The 21,381-nt window shown below is 46.3% G+C and overlaps 1 protein-coding gene across 2 annotated transcripts in view; it reads right to left on the bottom strand.

The window, feature by feature from the left end:
• The window catches only part of LOC120809111 (zinc finger protein ZFPM1), a 72,364-nt gene that overhangs the window by 17,121 nt on the left and 33,862 nt on the right, over window positions 1-21,381 (bottom strand). The window contains exons 3-4 of one of the 2 annotated variants that reach the window (XM_040162712.2): window positions 17,090-17,248; window positions 3,930-4,063 (exon numbers count right to left, since the gene is read on the bottom strand). In XM_040162712.2, coding sequence (XP_040018646.2) covers window positions 3,930-4,063; window positions 17,090-17,248 — 293 coding nt within the window. Of the gene's footprint in view, window positions 1-3,929; window positions 4,064-8,780; window positions 8,915-17,089; window positions 17,249-21,381 lie in introns of those variants that run through there. The other variant, XM_040162713.2, reaches the window with a different exon arrangement.

The following is a 21,381-nucleotide window of genomic DNA, read 5'->3' as shown; positions in this document are numbered from 1 at the left end:
GTCGACGCAAAAAAAGGAAGAAGCAAACAGCTGGAGAGGCGATGAGGAGGAGATGGCGATCACCTTCACGCGTCCTTCCAGGGGAGCGAGAGGAGGCGGGGGAGGAGGTGGAGGAGTGGGGAGTCGAGGAGGTAGAGGGGAGGGGAGATAGGGAGTGAGAAGAGACTACCCAAAAAGTGTTTGAAAAGCCGTGGGTGGCGCGCCTTATCGCCCCAGTTCTCCTGCAGAGATTATTGGGGGATTAGCGCGAACGCTTGTTTCTAAAACACGATGAAAAAGACGTTCGGCGCGCGATAACGCTTTGAACTCCGCCACTCTGCTCCTTCCAGGATCCTGCCTTCAGGCGGCCTTTCGACGAAAAGACTGGATTGGGGTGGGGGGGGGGGTCGAGCTGCTGGGTGCTGGCGAAGGAGGGAGGACGGTAGGGACGCGTACCTCACGTTGGCCACCTGTCCGTTGGGAGGACGCAACAGATGCAACCACCTCCAGCGCTGCGTACGCTTAAACGCACCCCTCTTTCCCCCCCCCCCCCCCCCCCCTCTCGCTCCATCGCAGCTGAAGATTTCACAACAATCCCGCAAACTTTGCTCCAATCCCACGCACTCCCACTATCAGTTAATTAAAGCGGGGTCCAATCAGAAGTAGAGTAGATATAATATCAGATTTGTCATGCGCGATCCAAATCGGGGGAGTAGCAGAAGTGGCGCGCTCGCTCTCCGCGGGTTGCCAGGGGAGGCTCGCCGACGAGGACCCGTTTGCTCACTCGACCGTGAACCGGTGACGATCAGAGACGCCGCGGATCGGCCGATCAGTAAACATTATTATACCATGTTCTAAAGTCCAACAGCCGTATCAGCCGGAATATATTTAAATAGATAAACGGTTTCATGCCTTTTTCTCAAGAGACGCAAATGGCAGGATTTCCATATGACACGTGCAAGTTGACACGGCACCAATCTAATGAAGGAGATCTGTCATGGGCCTTATTTGCTTCTCGCGTTGTCTCCTTCTTGCTCTTTCTGCTCTACCTTGATTTGTCGGTATGTTTTGTCGGTAGATTTAAATGACCACCGCCTCAAATAAAGGAAATAAAGTTATTGCACATCATGTTTCTTCATGTGTTACTGGGAGGACACAGAGGGGGCCACGCCAATCTCACCCGGAGACCCGGCGAGGACGAGGACTGAGCAAGACAGGTGGTAAAAGTCAGATAGAAGTGGGGACGGACAGAGAACTGGTCGAGACCTGACGGAGAGCTGAAATATAAATAGAGCGGTGAGCAGATGGTGATAACATGTCCAAAGCAGGGAGATGAACGATAAGAGCGTCCAGCCAAAAGATCTTTCCACTCACATAAGATACTAACTTACTTTACGTATCTATGAATGAGTGTTGAGCAAGTTCACGTTTCATAAGAGCTATTCTCCATTCTATTCTTATCCAGCCTAACTTATTTTCAGCATGTGGGTCTGATGTCCAGAGCTGGACATTACGGGACTTGAGACTTCTGAGCTCATCACAAATGTCACTTTACCCCTATATACGGAAATTGGTATCACCAGGTCTTTTACCATTAAATCATTTTGAAATCCACGTAAACTTTCCCCCAACTTCCAGATGAACGACTATTTTGTGTTGGTCCGTTCCATAAAATTCATGACATCGTGTGACAAAATGTAGTAAAGTCCAATGGGGGGTGAATGCCCGTGTAAGGCACTGTGCAATGTATTATTATGCTCATTTTTCAAATGGACCTTTGAGACTGTCCCATCTCACAACAGCAATTGACATTATCTTTTTCATTAACCATAATTACACCCATTCCATAACACTACCTCACCTAAATCCAATTAAAACACGCTCACATCCTTTTTGCACGCTCAGATTAACTGAAGTGGAGTTAAATGTGAGATCGCACACAGGCCTGGCGGAGATGGAGGCGGACGGGTCGGTCAAACCCAGGACATTCATCGAGGGGGGGGGGGGCAAACGTTGCTCCGCTGACCGGAGATCAGACTGTGCTTGAAATGCATCGGAGCAACGCTGGGCAACTAAATGTTCCTTTTGCTAAAGTACTGCAGTAGTGGAAGCATCTTCGTATCGTACCAGATGGAAACATTACCTTTTGACATAGAAATAGTTATTTTAAAAAAGTTACTTCATCCCCCCCCCCCCCCCCCCCCCTCTCTGTTTCTGGAAGAAAACATCTGAAATAACCAAATCAAGGAACTGCAGCGCGACGCCTCGGGCTTCAGCGGCGCCGCAAGAGATGAGCAATTTCTCTCTCTCTCTCTCTAACGCGCTGAGAACGAGAGCCTTGACCCCCGCTGACCCACGAGGGAGGGCTGGGGCGATAGATGGAGGGAGGGGGAGGATGCAGAGTGACAGGGGGGGGGAGAAACACAGGAGGAATGTGAGATTAAGGCCACTATCTCCAGCAGATACCGAAGGTCCGTCTCCTCACTTCTCCAGTCCACAGATAGGAGGGGCGGGAAAATGAGGACGGAGAGAGAAAATGGGCGCTGAGAGTCGGGAAAGAGACGCGTTCCACGTGAATGCAAAGCCCTCAAAAGAATAGAAACTCGCTTTACAGTTCAGACGGAGAATAAGACGTGTGTAGCGGATGGGAGGGGAAGAGCAAAAAGTTATGCACACACACACACACACACACAGACACACACACAGACACACACAGCTGTACACTCAGAACCCCACTGATAATAAATGAAATCTTAGAAATGAGCCTATCAAGCAGGAATCAATCACTGGGGTTTGTTGTCCAGGAGGATGGCGCCATGTGGAGATAAAAGACAGGCGGACGTCTGGGGGGAGCTGGGAGGAGAGGACGGGGAGGGAGGGGGAGGAGAGGGGGGGAGAGGATAGCAGGGAAGAGGAGGCACGGCAGGAGAGAAAAGAAGGGAGGAGAGGAAGAGGGTGGCGTGGAGAGGTAAGCAAGAGGAGGGAGGATTGTCGGGGTAGGCGGTTTATTTTTACTTGGTGGAGCTTCTTGTCAATCTGGTTCTAAGCCCTAAACCGGACGTTTGGAGACAAACAACTGGAGATGTAACAGCAAGTTATGCTCAACGTAGATCAATACCAAAAAAAAATACGTGGGAATAATGATTGTCCTGCATGTGTGTTTGTTGGAATCTGTTCTCCATGCCAGGAAGCCTCTCCCAGCATCAGTATCGTATGATTAGATGGACTCGCACATGATGCACAAACCCAGCCTCTGATAGGGGTTCATCCGGTCCCACACTGCGTCCAACAAACACACACTCGCACACGCACACGCACACAGTGAGCTGTGTCACACAGATGTGTGATAAGGTGTTTATTCCCTTATTATCTGACCCGTGACCTTTGACATGTCCAGAAGGCTTCAGCTAGCTTAACGTCTTGAGCGGTGGTTTGCAATTCATGGCAGATTTGCATCAATGTTATACATCATTCAAAGGTTCACTCAAGTTGCATTTATTGGTGTCTTATTTTAAGTCTGTAGGTAATAATTGGTCAGTTAAAAGCAGAATTTCCTCCGACTTCAGCAGCTTTTAACTCCATAAATTGATACATTTTCCGCAATTCTACTAGTTCAGAAGGCCTACTGATCTTATACGGGATTCACTGGTTTTTGAAGTTGCAAATATTATTTACTGCACTTTCTTTTTGTGATCATCTAGGAGGTTTACATGTAATACTTTTGTCAACGACAAAAGGCTCAAAAGGATCAAAATCTGCAAAAATTCTCACAGTTAGAAATTCAACCCAACATTTATTTAGTTCTTATGATTGGAAAAACATTAAAAATGACTAAATATTTAAGATCATAATCTTTTGTGAAAGTGTGTCGATGAAAGTATGTGTAATAATATAATAATTCATATACATTCTCATTGCCACTTATTACTGGACGGTGTCGAAGCTCTTACCGTTGTCTCCCGATCGTCCGTCCCGCCCTCTGACTGGAGGACTCCTGGGTAGGGGCCCCACGTTGTGTCTGGACGGAGGTCCCTGGCAGCTACCACCCTGTTGCCCCCACTCGCTCCGCTGAACTCCAGGGCATCTAGAGGAAGGGGAGGAGAGAGCGGCGCCGAAATGAGCCAAATATACACAAATGTTCATGCGGAAAGCAATATTTAATTTATCCTTAAGCTAGTGGTGTCATTACTGCCCAAATATAACCTTTATATTAACCCACTTTCACGTAATCTTTTATTTATATTTCGATTTCATCAATAAAAGTCGACGCTAAAGCTTTAAGACTTTTAAGACTTTTGGCATTCTTCCACTTCAGGACTGCTTAGGGCTTCGATGTGGCAACAAACCAATTATAAAATTATAAGATAGTACTTATGGGCAGAAATAACTGATCAAAATATTGCTCTTAGCCTTCAAAACCGCTGCCGGTTGAGACGGGACATTTAGCAGAAACCACGTGACGGCCTCAAGAAGAAGAAGAAGAGAGAAGAACCGGAGAAGAAGCAGCATGTGGCTTGAACTTGACCTGAACCCTCACAGCAGAAACTGTCAACGGCTCGACAGCAGGGGGGGGTGGTGGGGGGGGGCTTTTCTGTTTCTGGCACGGTTCAAACAGGGGAAACTTCTCGTTTGCTTCCTCCAACTGATAGCTGCACGAGGGGTGGCAGTGCCGCCTGTGGTCTGAGCCTGCCGTAGCCCAGATAGAGTCGGTTTGCTGGAAGGCCCGGAGGCCCATGCATCCGTTTTAGAAACTTAAGACAGCTGGCGGACGGAAGTGCAAGTAACTTTCTCCATTATGGCTGCCAGCCGCTCTTCCTCTGATCGACGCGCATTCAAAAAGGAGGCCTTGCCTCCTCACATACCCCCCTCCCCTGTCTCATCTCGCCCATGGTTCAGGCAACTGTTTTTAGGGGTCGGTCTAAAGTGGCGGACCTGATAAGAGTGTTTGTCTAACACTCTCCATGTCAAAACACTCATCTATCTTCTCTGTATCTATCCCCACCAGAGAACAACGGGCCGACGCTGATAAAATGGCTTTCCCACAGCCGGGGAAGGGGCGGAGGAGAAGGAGGAGGAGGTGGTGGTGGTGGTTTGGGGGAGCTATGGAAGGGAGAGGGAGCAGGATGGAGTGTGGCTTGAGGGGAGAAAGCAGGAGAGACAGCGAGCGGGATACAATCATTCAAAGACGCAGACCTTTCACACCAAATAGCGCTTTTAAACATTGTTCCCTGTGTTGTTGTAGAGTCGCACTGGTGTTGTGTTCCCATAAACAGCTCAACGTTGCAATGGCAGTTCAACGAACGGTTGCACATGAGAGCGTAACACAGATGCAACGGGACTTGACCTGCAGTGCTCGAGTCAGATTTTCAAATCCAGCCCAACATTTCTGGGTATTTTGAGGTGCAGCCCCCCCCCCCCCCCCCTCACAAATTCTGGGGCTTTGGACACGAATGTTCCGGGTTTAAGTGGAGTCAGTGTCCTGGGTCAAGCGTCACCTCAGAAGAATCTAACCTGCATGCTACGAAGTCCAAAGTCCAGCATCTGTCCCAGTGCAGTGTGCTAACGCCCGTCCCACTGGGCCTCTGACCCTCCTTATCTCGGCACTCCATCAATGTCCGGCCTGCCTGTGCGCCATTGGCCCGTCTTCGTCACGTGGTGCTCTTATCAGGCTGACCAGCTCAACTGACCCTCATTGTGAAACGGAGCCAAGGATTGAGCCAACGCATGTGTGACCTTATAAACAAGCCCAACGTGAGCATTAGTTTGTTAGATATTAAGGCCGAACCCGTGCTATCGTGTTCCTTTCCCGTCTGCATTTCATACAGGTCCATGCGCAAATGTGTCACGGAGTCTTCACTACATCTACAAGCACTGGCGTAACTGGGAAAAGCTGACCTCTTGGACAAACACTTCTATTTCACAATTTGCGGTGCATTTCCTCAATGCCGTTGGAATGAAATGTGTCTGAGTCTCCGCTCCGTCCTGTTGCTTTCCCTGTAATCTATTGAAAGCTGATACAGCTGTTTGCTTATGCCAAGGGAGGGGGGGGGGGGGGGGTTGTTGAGCAATGTTGAACATGTAACAAAACCATTTGAGATTTTGTAAAAAATGTGCTTGAAATCAACTGTACATTTTGTGCAAAGGCATGATGGCATTTTACTAGTTGATTATAATATAGTTAATTATAGGCATCGTCAAAAGGCCGTAGATTAAGTTGGTCTGAGTGTCTGTTTGATAAAAAACGCTCATAAATGCTCTCCTCGCACCTCTGCTAATGAACACCGCTCGCTAATCCCTGCAGGTCTGCAACGTTCACTGAGGTCACATGAGGCCTCCAACAATCCTAATCCCTGTTAATTACCTGCCGACCACCACAGACCCGCGTAATAACCCGGCGCTCTTTATTGATACGCTTCTGTGCTGCGTGCGCACCCGTCTCACTGCTGCTCGGCGATTTCCACAAACGGCTGACTCACACAGCAGCAAACAAACACACACACACACACACACACACAATCCGGTTTTACACTACATTGTAAAAAGTTGATTTACATCCATTTCCTGTGCAGCTGGCCGAACATAGAATGGGATTATTTATGTTAGAAGGGTTTGCTGCCAAGAGGAAGGCTAGTCCCCACAACACGCGTAAAAAGATTTATGCTCACAACACACACACAGATCCACAAGGTACAAAATACACACTGTATACCATCCGTGCACATGGTATCACACCGCTATACACCCCTCATCACTAGCTACACACACACACACACACAAAAGCTTATCGATACAGACGCTTCGGCAGCCACTGGGGCGTCCAGGCCTCTTTGACGAGCCAACACAATAAAACAATCAGTCCGCCATTAATGGAATGACTAACGCAATTAACTGATGAGTGTGTGTGTGTGTGTGTGTGTGTGTGTGTTACAGAGGGGGGTACTGAGCTGGAGGGTGGCAGACTGGTGATATGCTGCCAGCATGTTTTGGCTGGGTACCGTACTGCGAGTGGTTTGTTCTGACACATCACGTGCATTAAGCCGTGTGAATCCGTATTTGAAGGGTTAATTTACCGTTAATGCGGGCGATGCCCACGAAAAGGAAGGAACGATTAAAAAAGAACTTCACTGACGTTAAAGTGGGAACGGCCACTTCTGCCACGGATTTATTGTCACCAACGAAAAAAATTGAAGGCGTCTTCATGTTCTTCTGGAAATGAAAACAAAAGCGTTGTTCTTTCCTTAATCACGCGGAATCCCCTTTTGCGTCGAGGCATCTCTCGGGAGGAAAACGAACACAAGCTGCATTCTTTTTTTCAGCATTTCCGTTTCATTGACTCCCTCTCTTCCTTTGTTCTTCCTCTGTTTGGAAGCGTTTGTTAACACTGATCCTTGAAATCCTTTTTTAATTTTGCTAGGTATTACCCTTTTTGAAAAGAAAAGGCACACTGGAGTAGCTCGGGCACACTGTCCTACTAATAACAACACTAATAATACCTACTGTACGCATGGGAATGGATAAACTTTGACCTGTGTTGTATATTAAAACACAGACACGCGATGATCAAGTCAAAACAAAAGAGTTTTATTGTCAAAGTGACATCATTAGAAGATGTCACAGACGGACATTTAAGCTCCACCACATTACCCCTTTTCAAGAAGATTCTTATGATGACATTTTTCATTTTTGGAGACCAAACGTCTTAATGTGCGACGGCCACAGGCTTGATGCGCCAGGGGTCACAGAGGCGGTTCATTGTACCCGCTCACCCAAAAGAAACCAGAAGCCTCAACACTGCGATCAGTGCGGCACGAAGGTGTAACCCAACACTGATGTCCTCCTCTCTCCGGTCCTAATTGATTTTTAAAAAGACTATTGTTGATATCAAATGAGCACATCGCGGCACAGCCATTGATTTTTTGACACCGCGCAAACAGGAAATCTTTATCTGCGTGCTACTCCGACCCCGCGCTAATAGGTGGGGGGGGCGTAACCTCTGCGGGATGACAAATCCCAACGCCTCCCGTTGAAGTCGCGCTCGGCTCGACGAAAGCAGGTGTTCTATGGGAACGGATACTCTGTATTCAGTCTCTAGATACTATAAATACACACATTTATAATCCGAATCAATATTACAGGAGCAGACATGTATCAACCTTAGCATGTTTAGTTCTTTGTGTACACGTATCTGTTGTTTTCTCAAGTTGATGTCTTCTAAAAGCCATGTGAACCGGTTTCATCAGCTTCTGATTCTACATGAACACATCACCCAAAGGTAAAGCTCTTTTGGTTGTCAGCGAACTTCTATGTTCCTTGTTTCCCTTTTTTTCTTGTATATTTTTCTCTTCTTTTATTCTTAGATCGCACCGATCACCAAGAACAAATCACCCCGTATGTGTAACATACGGGGGGGATGAACGGCTTCTGGTTCTGGTGAGCAACCCCTTCAACATGACACTGCGCAGATAAACCGTTTTACTTTGTATATCAAAAGGATCGAACACGTGGTTGATGAGTCTTCAAGGATCTTAGGTGTTTGAAGAAGTAAAATACTTCCCCCACAAAATGACGACAGGTTTAAATGTTGATACAAAACATGGATGACTTGGCATCACTTAATCGAGACCTCATGAGACCAAACAATCGCTTTAGCGCTGTCCTTATTACCTTGGATGCTCGAACACCTTTAATATCAATCTTTCATCTGTCATTTTGGTAAAAGTAAAATGTGCATCTACGATTCACCTAATATATAAAACTGTCTGAAAAAAAGGGCCACATTCGAACAACAGCCAAGACCTGACCGCGTCTCCTCTCTCGCTCCGTGGTCTCCCGCGCGGCACCCATGGGTCCCTGGAGTCCGGCGGGCTCGGTGGCAGACAGACATTCGGGGATAGGCATCTTCTGCACAGGACCACGCAATCATTTCCATTTTACCCTCTGTTGCACAGGCCAGATAAGACACCTGCGTAGCCCCGCTAATCAGATGAGCTTCCAACAGAACTTTATCGTTGACATTTACCACTGTTTACCCAACTAATTTCTCTTAACTGCACTGCTGAACTTTTATCTACAAAATACATACGCCGCCAGAAAAGAGCAAGAAGCAAACATGCAAATTCACAAATATGCGAAGAAAGATAAAATGAGGTGGTGAAAACGGAAGCCTTTTTTTTTTTTTTTTTTCCTGCTCAGAGGACCAACGGGGTGAGAACAGAACAAGCGACAAGGCTACTGTTGATGAGATGAGCCCTACTCCCCCCTCCTCCTCCTCCTCCTCCTCCTCCTCAATCCGCACTCAAATGCAAGGAATGCTGACATTCACATTCAAAATCTTCATTTGGCAGTTCAATCACCTGGATGCTGGCGGCTAGTTTTATTTATCGCTGATAAAAAAAAAAAGGTGCTTCTGCATGCGTGTGTGTGTGTCCAGCGTAGTCCAACCAGTCACAAGACAGCCGGAGACAATCTGCGTTCACCCAGCACACTGCTTCAAGATAAGTTAATGTTGTAAATGTTCATCTCAGACACACCGTCTCTCATCGTCTAGCACAGTAGACGCAGGCTACTTGGTTCTCTCCCGAGCGGATACACGCGTTTTATGGCAATGACCAGCGCGCACAGCCCTGAATGAGCCCCCCAACCAGCCGCTAGTCCCACTGTGTGTAACCTAAAGAGACTCATCTCAGATGAAATTATTTCTTTTCAAAACCCACTTTGATACCGGAGCTTGAGAATCGATCCGATCCCAGTGCCTTAGATTAAAAAAAGTTGAAAAAAAACCCTCTAGAATCTGGTGTAAAATGCTGTGAAAACACCTTCTTCTACTTAATTTATTAAAACGTTTATAATAATAAACATTTGAAGACAGCAGCAGATAGTTTAACATAATAATTCTTATTATTCTCAACTCAAGTGTTCCTCTAGCCTCGTGCCGTGGCCCTACTGACGCACTCTTTCCCACCGCCTGTTTGAATTCATGTCCCTTGAACACAGTCAACTGACCCTTCCTGATAGAGGGAAAGAAGCAGCACGATATTCGCTGACGTTGTTTGATATCGGTGCAAAGTCCCCAAAAGGTTGCGTAATTTAATTGTACAAATCATTACATATAATACAAATATAATGCATCACCAATTCGCCATTTTCATTTGGAAGATAACAAATGGTGAGGGTTACCATGGCAATGCATTCCATGTTCTTCCCAATGAAATACGAGTTTGTGGTTTAGTCCCGACAAATTACATCTTTTTCATTTGTGAACTGTTGCTACGTGACGATGCTGTCCCCACACAGAGCTCTCATCTGTTCAACTAACCAATTAGAAAAGGCCATCGATCAGCACAACTCACATCGACGCCACGGTGAGTTCCAGGTGACTATTCGCAGGTCTGGGACCGGGTTCATTATTGGACCCTGGGGCAGAAGCTCGTACATACCCAATAAACTACAGACGACGTGCTGAATTAGCATCACACAGCCGAGACGGGGACAAATAACGCTTTCAGACCTCGGGTATTACTACTTAAAAGGGTGGCAGACCAGGGTATGGAGGACGATCTAGAACAGGAGGTGGGTCCCCCATGCTCAGTTCTGGGGAGGTGACAGACCAAACGGATGCCCCTTCGCCCGGGTCGAGGTGGCGTACCAGTTAAAGAGTGGTCCTGCACACAGTTTAGGTGTAAAAGGTTCATTTGACCCGTACCCTTTCTGCCCGGACTCTTAATCAATGCACACTTTAGGTTTCTGAGTCTAAACCCCCCTCCCCCCCATGCCCCCCTCCTCTGCAGCCTGTCCCAAATTGAAAGTGGAGACATTCCAGAAACTACCCCCCCCCCCCCCCCGCCCCGATAATCACACATGAATTAATTACAAAACGTTTCTTGACATTCTCTTCACACTGACGGGGGAGAGGGGAAAAAGACTGAGGCAAAGCCGCCAAATTAATTGTACGGTATGCGACTCTGGATAATTAATTCAATCGTTAATTCGCGTCTGCTTTAACAACTCCTTCTGGCCTCCCGCGGGGAAAAAAGGGACATTTCAATCACAGCGGTATCGGCAGCGCGGTTCACAGAAGGAGACGTGGAAAAAGTTAAAGAGTGATGGGCCTGCTTGACACACTCGGGGTCATTCGGAGGTTCATCAATTCAAAAGACAAGCGCAAGAGAGCAGTGAGTGAAGCGAACAAACTGAAACAGACTGTGCATATCTAAAATATCTCCCTGGCAAGTACCCGTTTAATGGTGTCAACTGAAGGGAAATCGAAGAAAGAGTTTATAGGGGAACAGATCAGTTCAATTACACAATATTTTAGTCTTGTCTACAAGCAACATTTTTTTTCCTACCCTCTAGTTTGTACCGGTGGTCCACTTATCCAGTATTTTGAATAAGTTTGTAATAGTTTTGCGTAGGTAACGTTAATAGCCAAAATGACCTCTAGTGCTGCTGCAGACGCACAAAGTCCCTTAACACTTGGGAAAACAAGAGATTGTTGTCTACGAGAGGAAGGAAACTGGTGAGTGAGAGATACTGTAGAGGACACACAGAGAAATAGACAGAACACGATAAGAAAGAGATATGAACGTGGGGAAAACGAGTGCGCTAGTTTGGTCTTCTTCTATCCGAGAAAAAGGCCCAGATCAGTCTGGGGTCAGCTCTTCCATTTATCATGTACATTAAACGGATTATAACGACGTTAGTGCTTCGGTCTAGTTTTTTTTAGTTAAAACAAGCGTAAGCAGTGTTACAAAATATGCAGTAATTGATAATTAAGCTTTGGTGGTTGTCCCTCCACCATCTACTGGCGTCATGCGCCTCATCCCAGTCGAACATGACCCCTGAGAACCATCAGACGCCAGACACGCAAATATGTACAGCTCAAACACAACGGAGGGTCGTCCACTATGAAGTCTGAATATCTGCACGTAAATTAAAACTAACATACCCTAATATATGAATATTATATTTCATTAAGGCAGGAGATGACATTCAGGGTGACATTCAGCATGAGGTATAAAAAAACGAAAGCATAAAGTCATTGGGAAGTAATGCAACATTAGACAAACACATTCATTGCTTACATTCCCCTTTTTTCAATTTCGCAAAATTCGATGGACTTTAAACATGTCTGATCGTAAAAATTCAGAGCACTCTGTTCATCCACAGATCTCAGAATCTCATTTCTGAAAGAAATTTCCAACGTCGAAAAATGAAAAGGCGAATCCCGCTTGTGTTTGCATGTGTGAGCCGGCCGAGGGAGGGACATCCTACCGCCATCCTAAACGCCATTAATTCTTCATTCTATCCTATAGATGTGTGTGTGTGTGTGTGTGTGTGTAATTTATCATTCATTTACTTACCATTAGTGTATGAATTCTGGGGTTTTAGGGCCACTTTTTGGAGACTAACTGAACCTCTTCACATTTCAGTTGAATATCGCCGCTGTACAGTGTCGGCAGTGGGATTTACTGGGAGAATTGGTTTTGATGTGGTGTAGTTGTAGGGGGGTCATTGTGGGGCTGAAAATAACTCTAAGTGAGTTATGTAAAGATTCCCGTCCCTGTCTGGTCTTCGTGGAAATACACGTAAAGACCACAGTGATTTTGTAGCACGCTGCAGACGTGTTTGTTTCTGCTGTAGAGTTTTCAGCGCGGGGATCTGGAGGCAATCGACTCACGTTTTGAGCTCGAGTGGCCGCTTGAACAGCAGTTTCTGCCACTTCCGCGTCGGCTTCGTTCCTGAGCACCAGAAGCCTCTGCTTGCTGCAGACCAAAGTGGTCGTTCTTTGCCCGGGACGGATCAACCCTAAAGTCTAAGTGCATTCCTGCCGCTGACCCACGTGCATTCGTTTCCTTCCATTGAACGGGACAAAAAAAAAAAAAACACTGACGTGACGAGCCCTCTGGACACGTGCCAACCAATCAAAATCCCACAGCGTTTTGATTGACGTGTGGAGTTGACGGGGTGCTTGCAGGGACACCCTCCTCCTGAGAGACGTGGCGGTCTGCTGGCTGGAGATACGGAGGAAGGTTACAGAGTACAGCATGTGTCAGCAGCTCACAGTCGATTTGGAAGAATATACGGGGGGGGGGGCTAGATATTAGAGGCTGAACAATCGGCCTCTCCCAATTGAAATTTGATTGACACTTCTCACTTCCCCGGTTTATGTACCTGATGCTCAGAGAACATTGGCACGTATTGGGGACATATCTTGTTGGGACTTTGGCAATTTCAAATCGTGGGCTGATAGTTCATTTATTTCTATAACCACGCCCTGTCACCTTTTATTCATTCATTCGGTACCGATGCTCTTGTATAACACTAAAATATGAATATGAGCATCTTCACTTATGTGAGGCATTTACACACGTTCAAAGTCAGCTGCATCAGCCAAATAAAACTTGAATAAGACCAAGATAAGATGCTATGTGAGGTATCAGAAGGTCCTGGATTTGCCTTACTAGCTCTACAAAGAGCAAACGGTGCAGGAAAACCTGGAAGCTCTTCCACAAACATCTTATCCCCCAGTGGACGCATTCAGCCACCCGTGACGAGACGGATCGAACGGAGAAGCTAAAAGGTCCGATCGCACGTGGACAAAGTGATGAGGGTGCACCTTGTGACGTCCATGGCCGTTTTCGCCGGGAGGGGAACGGCGCCGCGGGCACAATATGCAAATGTGTAACGTGGGCAACATCTCTCAGTCCCCAAGCCAAATAAATGAGACCCTCAGCGGCACCGGCCTGCCTTTGTGCTCCATTATAATTAACTACTGTATGATAACCCAACACACACACACACACACACTGACCCTGGTAAATAATAATAATAACCATTATTATGCCTGCCATTACCAGGCTTTATTTGAGGTCATTTAAATAACTGTGTTGCGGGTGATAAGGGAGCGAGGAGCGCTGGGCCGGCAGGAAGACCAGGGGGCTTCCCTGCTACCTGTGCTACCTGAGCTCAAATATGTTTTGGACAATGTAATTGTTTAGGAAATGATGAACACAAATATGCTTATTAAATGCCTGATGCGACACATTTGTTGTTGAACAAGCCGAAGAGGATAAAGGATTCAAAATGTTTAGTTTCATATGATCATGTTTTTGAAAATGTGCTGATTTCACATCTTGAAATAAAAAATAATAATATTTCTGTTAAACCAGCTAGTGTGCAGATTTAGAAGATCACTATTGGAGTAGCGCTGTAACTACTGATCAGTTCCAGTACGACTTCTTGATCAATTGATTAGTTGGACTGTGTTATGCAAAATAAGAATGGTAACGCATTAAAAGTTCCTTTTCTTCAAATAACTTATGTTTCATCATAAGTTAACCATCACATAAAATAAGCAGGGAGAAAACGGAGAAGCTGAAATAAGAATAATTCAACATAACTTTTCCGAGTGATATTAAATAATTGAACATTCTGAATATTATTCTGTTGAATTAATGGACCACTTCTGAGGATGCGACTCTCAAATCACATTTCACAATACGTACAGCATGTCAGTTTGTGTAATATTAAACGGGTGAATATTAGTGTTTGTACACAGAATGCGCATATGTCATCAACAGGACTGGTTTCTCTTTATTGATTGATTCATATTAAGGTTTGCAGAGGACGCCAGCTCGCCAAGACGAGGGATTACTGTCGCACTCATTTGCATGTCACACATTTTAGGCAGTGAGGGGGGGGGAAATATTGAACCCTCCGGCCTGCAAGGTCAATCAAAAGAAAATGTTCTCCTCCGTTCACCGTTTTATTTTGCATATCACGCAGTGTGGACACACTCCAGATTAAAATGGTGGCTTTAGCATATCATGCAATGCCTGATAGGGAGCAGCTCCCACCTAGACACCGTGTTACATCCATGTTACACATACACACAGATCATATGATTGTTGGGTTTTTTTAAATGACAAAAAAAAAATTGTCAGGTTTGAAACATAATTAGTGGATTAATAATAAAATAATGTATATGCATATACTGCATGGAACCTCCAAGAGTTCTGGGACAGAAGATGTTGCACGTGCACAGACTGTGATTTCGGATTTTGGGCTCTACAAAATGGACTGAATTAGATAAATAGGTGGTGATGAGTGCAGGGAGAGACAGCACAGAAGACAAACATGGGACAGAAGTCAGACTGGGTTCTAACAAGTGTGACTCAGCACCCATCTTGGAACAATCAGATCACAAAAACTGAGAAAAGTAGGAAACCCGCACAATGGAACCAACAAAACAGCTGTTGCTCAATGTTTGGTTGTTTCAGCGCTGTTGACAACACATACGTGTGCAAAGCGCGGCGGTGATGGTCCTTAAATCATTGTCAGGTTACTGTCAAGCTCCCTGCGGCAAGCATGTTGGATGTAGATGTCATTGTATTATCTAATACCAATTTAAAAGTAATAATATCAAGAGATAATGTCTAGAAAATATTTGAAACAATTTTCGGTTTAATTTCCATCTATATTTTGGAGGTTTCTTCATGGAAGGGGTTTCTTTATTTAAAATTCATAGCCTTATTTTTGAAGTGAAACAAGAATCTGGAAACATTTGTGTCCTACAGATATTATATATATTGTATTATTTATGCAAAATAGCATAAATAATATAATATAGAGATATATAGAAGATAAATCACCATTTCCATATTTAAAATTGCCCTTTTCACCTGTCGCGTCTCCCCTTAAAGTAACAGCTGGCAGAGAGGCCAGAGGAACGCCAGCACTTCAGCTAATAGACACGTCCCCTCATCTGTTTACGGCAAACGTGTATTAATAATGAGAACGCGTCAGCCGGAGGACTCGTCCGCTGCGACGCTCGGGTGGTAAAATATGAGGAAGAAGAGGAAACAATAGGAAGAGAAAGAACAGGAGAAACCTTTTGCGGTTGGGGTGGGTGGAGAGGAGGAGGCCTGTGAGTGGGGGTTGTTAGTGGGGATGGAGGGGCCGAAGGAGGAGAAGGTGGATGGGTGGGGGAGGGTGGTGTCGGGGGGGGGGGGGAGAACTCGACGATAAGAGAAAAATTCAGACCGGTCAAAGTTTCCTTTTTGCCAATCGTGCTCCTGATAAAGACAGCGCCTGCTCCGGAGCTGATAGAGGGGCTATCTCTCTCCCCCACCCACCCTCCCCCCTTCTCCGACTCGCTCACCCAGCAGTTAGTTTGTGAGGAGAGGAACGGGGGGGGGGAACACACACACAAAAAAAAAAAAAAAGCGGACAGCCCTATCGGTGCAGCATCATGGTGCTCTACCATCAACCAGCCGGAGCACAGCAATTAATATCGCTCCAATTACTGTTAAAGGGACGAGGCTGGGACGGGACGATAATGAACACATCCTGCCCACCACACACACACACACACACACACACACACACACATAAAGCGTGCTTATAGACAGCTTATAGAGGAAATAATGTGAGATAGTGCGGTAATCTTCTGGCATTGTTTAACTCATTGAAGACAACAGACAGAGAGAAATAAATAAGCAAACAAACCTCGATAAGAGAGGAAATAAATAATGAAATTATGGCGATTTACTTGTTATCTTCTCTTAGACGCGCGTGTGTGTGTGTGTGTGTGTTTGTTTGCTACGACTTGAATGCGTTTTCTCCAGACCCGCCACGGGGGGGACAGCGGGACAGAACGGGGGACACACAGAACAGTGTCTCCGGGACACGGGACACAAACGGGACAGCAAACGAGCAGCACGCTGGAGGACTTATGGGAAAGTAGACGTTTGAATTTTTCAAAAAGTCCAGCGATGGTCCGTCAGCGAGGAGGGTTTTACTTTCTTAAACTCGTTACCCAACAGTGTCCAACACCATATTTCCAAAATAAATAGATTAAAAATGTTATCACGGGTTTGGCAGAATGACTGCACTGGGAAATGGCAAATATAGAATATAACTAAAAGATGAATCCTTTGTTTGTTTGCAAAAAAATTGAGTTGTTGACTGTGATGTTTTCAGTTACACACATTTAAGTATTATGAACCACAGAATGTGACCATGTCATCATTTCATTATCACATTTCACATCCTTTTAGAACGAAAGCAGAAGTGAAATCGGGGGGGGACACTTGAACGTGAGGGTACCGACCTGGACCTCTCCACTGCGACGCCTCCTCCTCCTCTTCCTCCTCCTCCTCCTCCTCGTCCTCGTCCTCTTCGTCTTCCCCGCCACTGTGCGACAGACCTGGCTCCTCCCCGTCCTTGTCTTCCTCATCAGGGCCTCCTCCCGAGTCCTGCGTCCTGGGCTCTGGACACACAACGCGGTCACACTCAAACACATTTCCAACGTTCTACACTTTCCGTTTCAGCCTTCCGAACCTCACGTGGAATAAAACCAGTGTGTGTGTGTGTGTGTGTGTGTGTGTGTGTGTGTGTGTGTGTGTGTGTGTGTTGGGCATTGGCTGTTCCTGTCTGATGATCAAAGGCGGCGGTGAAATGGCTCCCTTTGATTCTCAGAGACTCATGAGAAACACTGAACCTTCACCTCTATCTCCGTCCATCTGTCCAGCTTCTCTCTCTCTCTGCTCCCGTAATCAGCATTGATATCCCTGCTGTCATTGATCAATCTGATTTCAAAGCCTCCTCCTTGCTGATCAAAGAGACGTGTGTGTGTGTGTGTGTGTGTGCGTTTGCATGTGTGTGTATACACTCCCGAACCGTGAACTTTGCCCGTGCAGCTGCTATCAGCAGGTCCATCACGCTGCCGGGTCCCTCCTTATTAGCGGGACCTCTGATCAGTCAGATTAGATTAATAGTTGCATCACCGCCCCTCCAGCTATCGGAGGCGAGGATCCGTCTACATGGTCATCAGGGCCACGTGTTTTAACCCCGACGGTCGCTTTTGGCAGCAAGAAAGTGGCTCGGATCTGCGAGTAGATCAAGTGAAGGAACGTACGGTGACACAGAAGAACAGAACCTCCCCCCCTGAATGCATGAAACGATTGCACCAAACGGTATGAAACATTTAGCGGTTGTTTTAGCAGTGACAGTTTAAGCAAGATCTCAAGAATTTGGGGGTTGGGGATCATTTTGTGCCCAACTGTGCTATTTTGTCACGTACCAAACTATTTGTTTCACTTGTATATATAGTAATAGCGTTCGATTCATTTCATTCATTAGGTTGGAGGGCTTTTCTTTTACTTAACCCAGACCTCTATATATATTCTACCATTTAAAAAAAATCAATTCTACACAAAATGGCATGTCGGTGCGCGGGGGGATTCCTCGGCGAAGGGTTGGCCATTAGCGTGATTGACACCTCATTGGAATCGTTAAGAGCCTATAGAATTCAATTCTCATAGAATTCTTGTGAATGGCCAATAAATAATGCCGGGATTGTCACCTTTCCTTTCATAAAAGACGGCACAGTGGTTCCCATGCTAAAGGGGCTAAGTAGGGAAGCATTGAAGCTACTTTCCTTAGCATTAGAGAATTCAAACAGCTCTTATCGTGGCGGCAACTTGCACTGCTTCTAGCTCCTTTCACTCCGTCCCGAACCTTTCTAAGCGAGTTTGACGACTCGAATCCAGCGTGACGGCGCTGTTATGCCAACCGGGTCCAGCGGAGCGGCTTCGGTTTGAGCGAAGCCGCTCGGCAAACGACGAGGCTGACGAGCGACCTTTGAGCCCCTGAACCATTGTCGGAAAAAAAACGATGTCCCTCGTGGACGTTCTTCGGCTCGGTGAGGGTTTTAACTGGGCAGCAGATGGACGGACTGCGGACTGTCTTCTTTCTTTATAGATGTAACTTCTGTGTTTTGCCTAACGTAGGCTGGCTCTCGAGCTAAAAATGTTTCTACTCAACATCAAATATAGGTAAAAGGTACATTTTAGTCAGTACTGACTTTAGTAATGCTCAATGTGTGGCTGACAGGGATGACGTGTAAAGAAAACACAAATGCTGCTGTGGAAAACATGGAATCCCTGCAGTAAGAACCCATAATGCAGAAAGTACATTATTATAACTTCCTCTATTAAAACACTCAATTCTCTCTCTCTCTCGCTCGCCCACCCTCAGCCTCCCCTCTCCCGATAACACCTCAGCTGTCTGCACAAAGGCCGTGTTTACCCTTGCATTCCCGCTCCGATAAACAGCGATAGCGGCCGATCGATACCAGCCATAAACGGCCCGCGACCACGTGACGCCCCTCACACACACACACACACACACACTCACACACACACACTCACACACACACACACACACACACACACAGTTATTAATGTGACCGTTGAGAGATTGGATCTGCATCGGCAAATAAATCCACACACACACACACACACGTCTCCCCGTCACGTCCACCTCTCAACCTCATCGCCGTGCAAACACACGGCAACATACTGTCCACACAATAAAGCGAGCACACACACACACACACACCTTTGCCTAAATCGTGCCATTATTTTCAGCTATAAATCACATTGAATGGCACATTGATTTTATCCTGCAGGGCTGAAGCGAGGGAGGGAAGCTGGAGACACAGTTATTGCGTTTAATATCATCAATATTATCTCCCATATCATCTCAGACATGGAGGCAGGTATCGGGAGGAGTCGACAGACACTTTTCTGGCAGACCCTCTCCCCTCGCTCTCTCTTACTCTGTCGCTCTCCCCCTTCCCTGCCTCCCCCCCCCTGTAGCGAGACAGTCTCCATCAATCTGATAAGCTGAACTTCCCCTGTCACACCTGCGGGGCAAAGTCACCCGACAATCTTCTTCTACAACTTCCACAGCCTCTCTGAAGTTGCACTGAATTCTGTCTTCGTCCATCAGTCCTCCCAACAGCTTTTCATCGTCCCCCCCCCCCCCATGTCTCTCAATGCTGCCGTTTGTCTCTTTCATTTACGTATCGCCACGTGATGAAGAGAGATGAAGCAAGTCCTCCGTGCCCACTCAGTATCGGCAAAGCTCATTCCGATACACAATTAATGTGTTTCTACCCTGATCTCCCAAACACGGCTGACGCATATGAAGTTCTTACATGTTGGATGGCGGTGGAAGGGCCTGCAGCAACAGCTGTGGACCAACGTGATGTTCTCACGCTTTCTCCCCCAAAATCCTGACGATACAACGTTTTATTTCGGCCCATTCATTTACATCGCCTTGCAACTACGTCACTAGAAACTAACAAACGGAAGGTTCTTCTACGTTCTCTGATAGGATGCCTTCTTAAAATATTGTGTTTTTCCACAGATAACAGACCGACAGTCCGTCATTTTCCTTTTTTTTTTTTTTTTTTGCCGAGGGAAAGTTGATGGTCACGTGACCTAGTTGCAAGCGAAACGTTGCATTTCGTGTGAGACTTTGTTGCCTGCAGAGAAAATGGAGACGCTCCCTACTGGGCTTCTGCTGTGTTCTAATCGGACCGGGGACGTGTGTTGCATCTCTCTCTTCATTTAATTTCCAAAAAAAAAATAGCTGAACCGATTTTTCTTTGAAGTGACAATAACTTTGATAAGTATTGAAACAATTGCTCTGTATCAGCACTTTCTCTGTCAGCACTGATCAGATTCCGAAGAAGAAAAACATTACAAAAAAAGGGGTTGCGATTGGTCAAACGGAGACAATTAGGAGGGTGAAAGAGGAGGCGACATTCTGAGTAATCGCGCCACGAGTGGATTCCATCAAACTTCCTGTGATGCGTGCGCGATTGTCTTCGTTTCAGGAAATAAAAAGTACCGAGACTTTGCTGCAACTGTAGAGCGATTCTGAGAAGAAAAAAAAAACGAAAAAAAAAAACCACAACACAACGGAGCGAGGGAGCGAGAGGCATACGGAACAGATGCTGTGCTCTTCCTTTGTGAGGCCGCGTTGTGCGTCGTGTGTGCATGCGTGCGTCAACAGTAATATATTGTGTCTCTTCATCAGGTTGAGGAGGTGCGTGTGATGGAGAGAACAGAGACTTCTCTCCCGTTACTGCTAGAATGTGGTGCTTTTTCCGTGCTGTTGCTAAAGTTATCAGGGCGGTTATCTGCAGGGGCCGTCTGTGTGTGTCTGTGTGTGTGTGCGTGTGTGTTTCTCTCTCTTTCTCTCTTCCAGATGGTGGATAAGAGGCCTTGCCTTTATTAGCCAGCTCTGGCCAGATAAAAGACCTGGTATTGATCCCAGGTTGAAAGAGCAGGTTCGTCAAACATGGCTGATTTACAGAGGACTGATAATGGCAGTGCCGGGCAACCGAGGAACCCCGGAGAAGAGGGAGAAGTAAATCAACAGTGTGATGGGAGGGTTGTGTGTGTGTGTGTGTGTGTGTGTGTGTGTGTGTGTGTGTGTGTGTGTGTTAAAGAAGGGTGAGTCAGTTTGTCACCGACGGACACAAACTGGCACACATGTGCAGCCTGCTTGAGTTCTCTCATCCTCCTTTATCTAACACACATATAATCA

The sequence above is a fragment of the Gasterosteus aculeatus genome, chromosome X (genome assembly GCF_964276395.1).
Source record: "Gasterosteus aculeatus chromosome X, fGasAcu3.hap1.1, whole genome shotgun sequence".
NCBI classification, from domain to species: Eukaryota; Metazoa; Chordata; class Actinopteri; order Perciformes; family Gasterosteidae; genus Gasterosteus; species Gasterosteus aculeatus.
The sequence above is the reverse complement of the archived record's forward strand: the minus strand, read 5'-3'. Positions and strand labels throughout refer to the sequence as shown.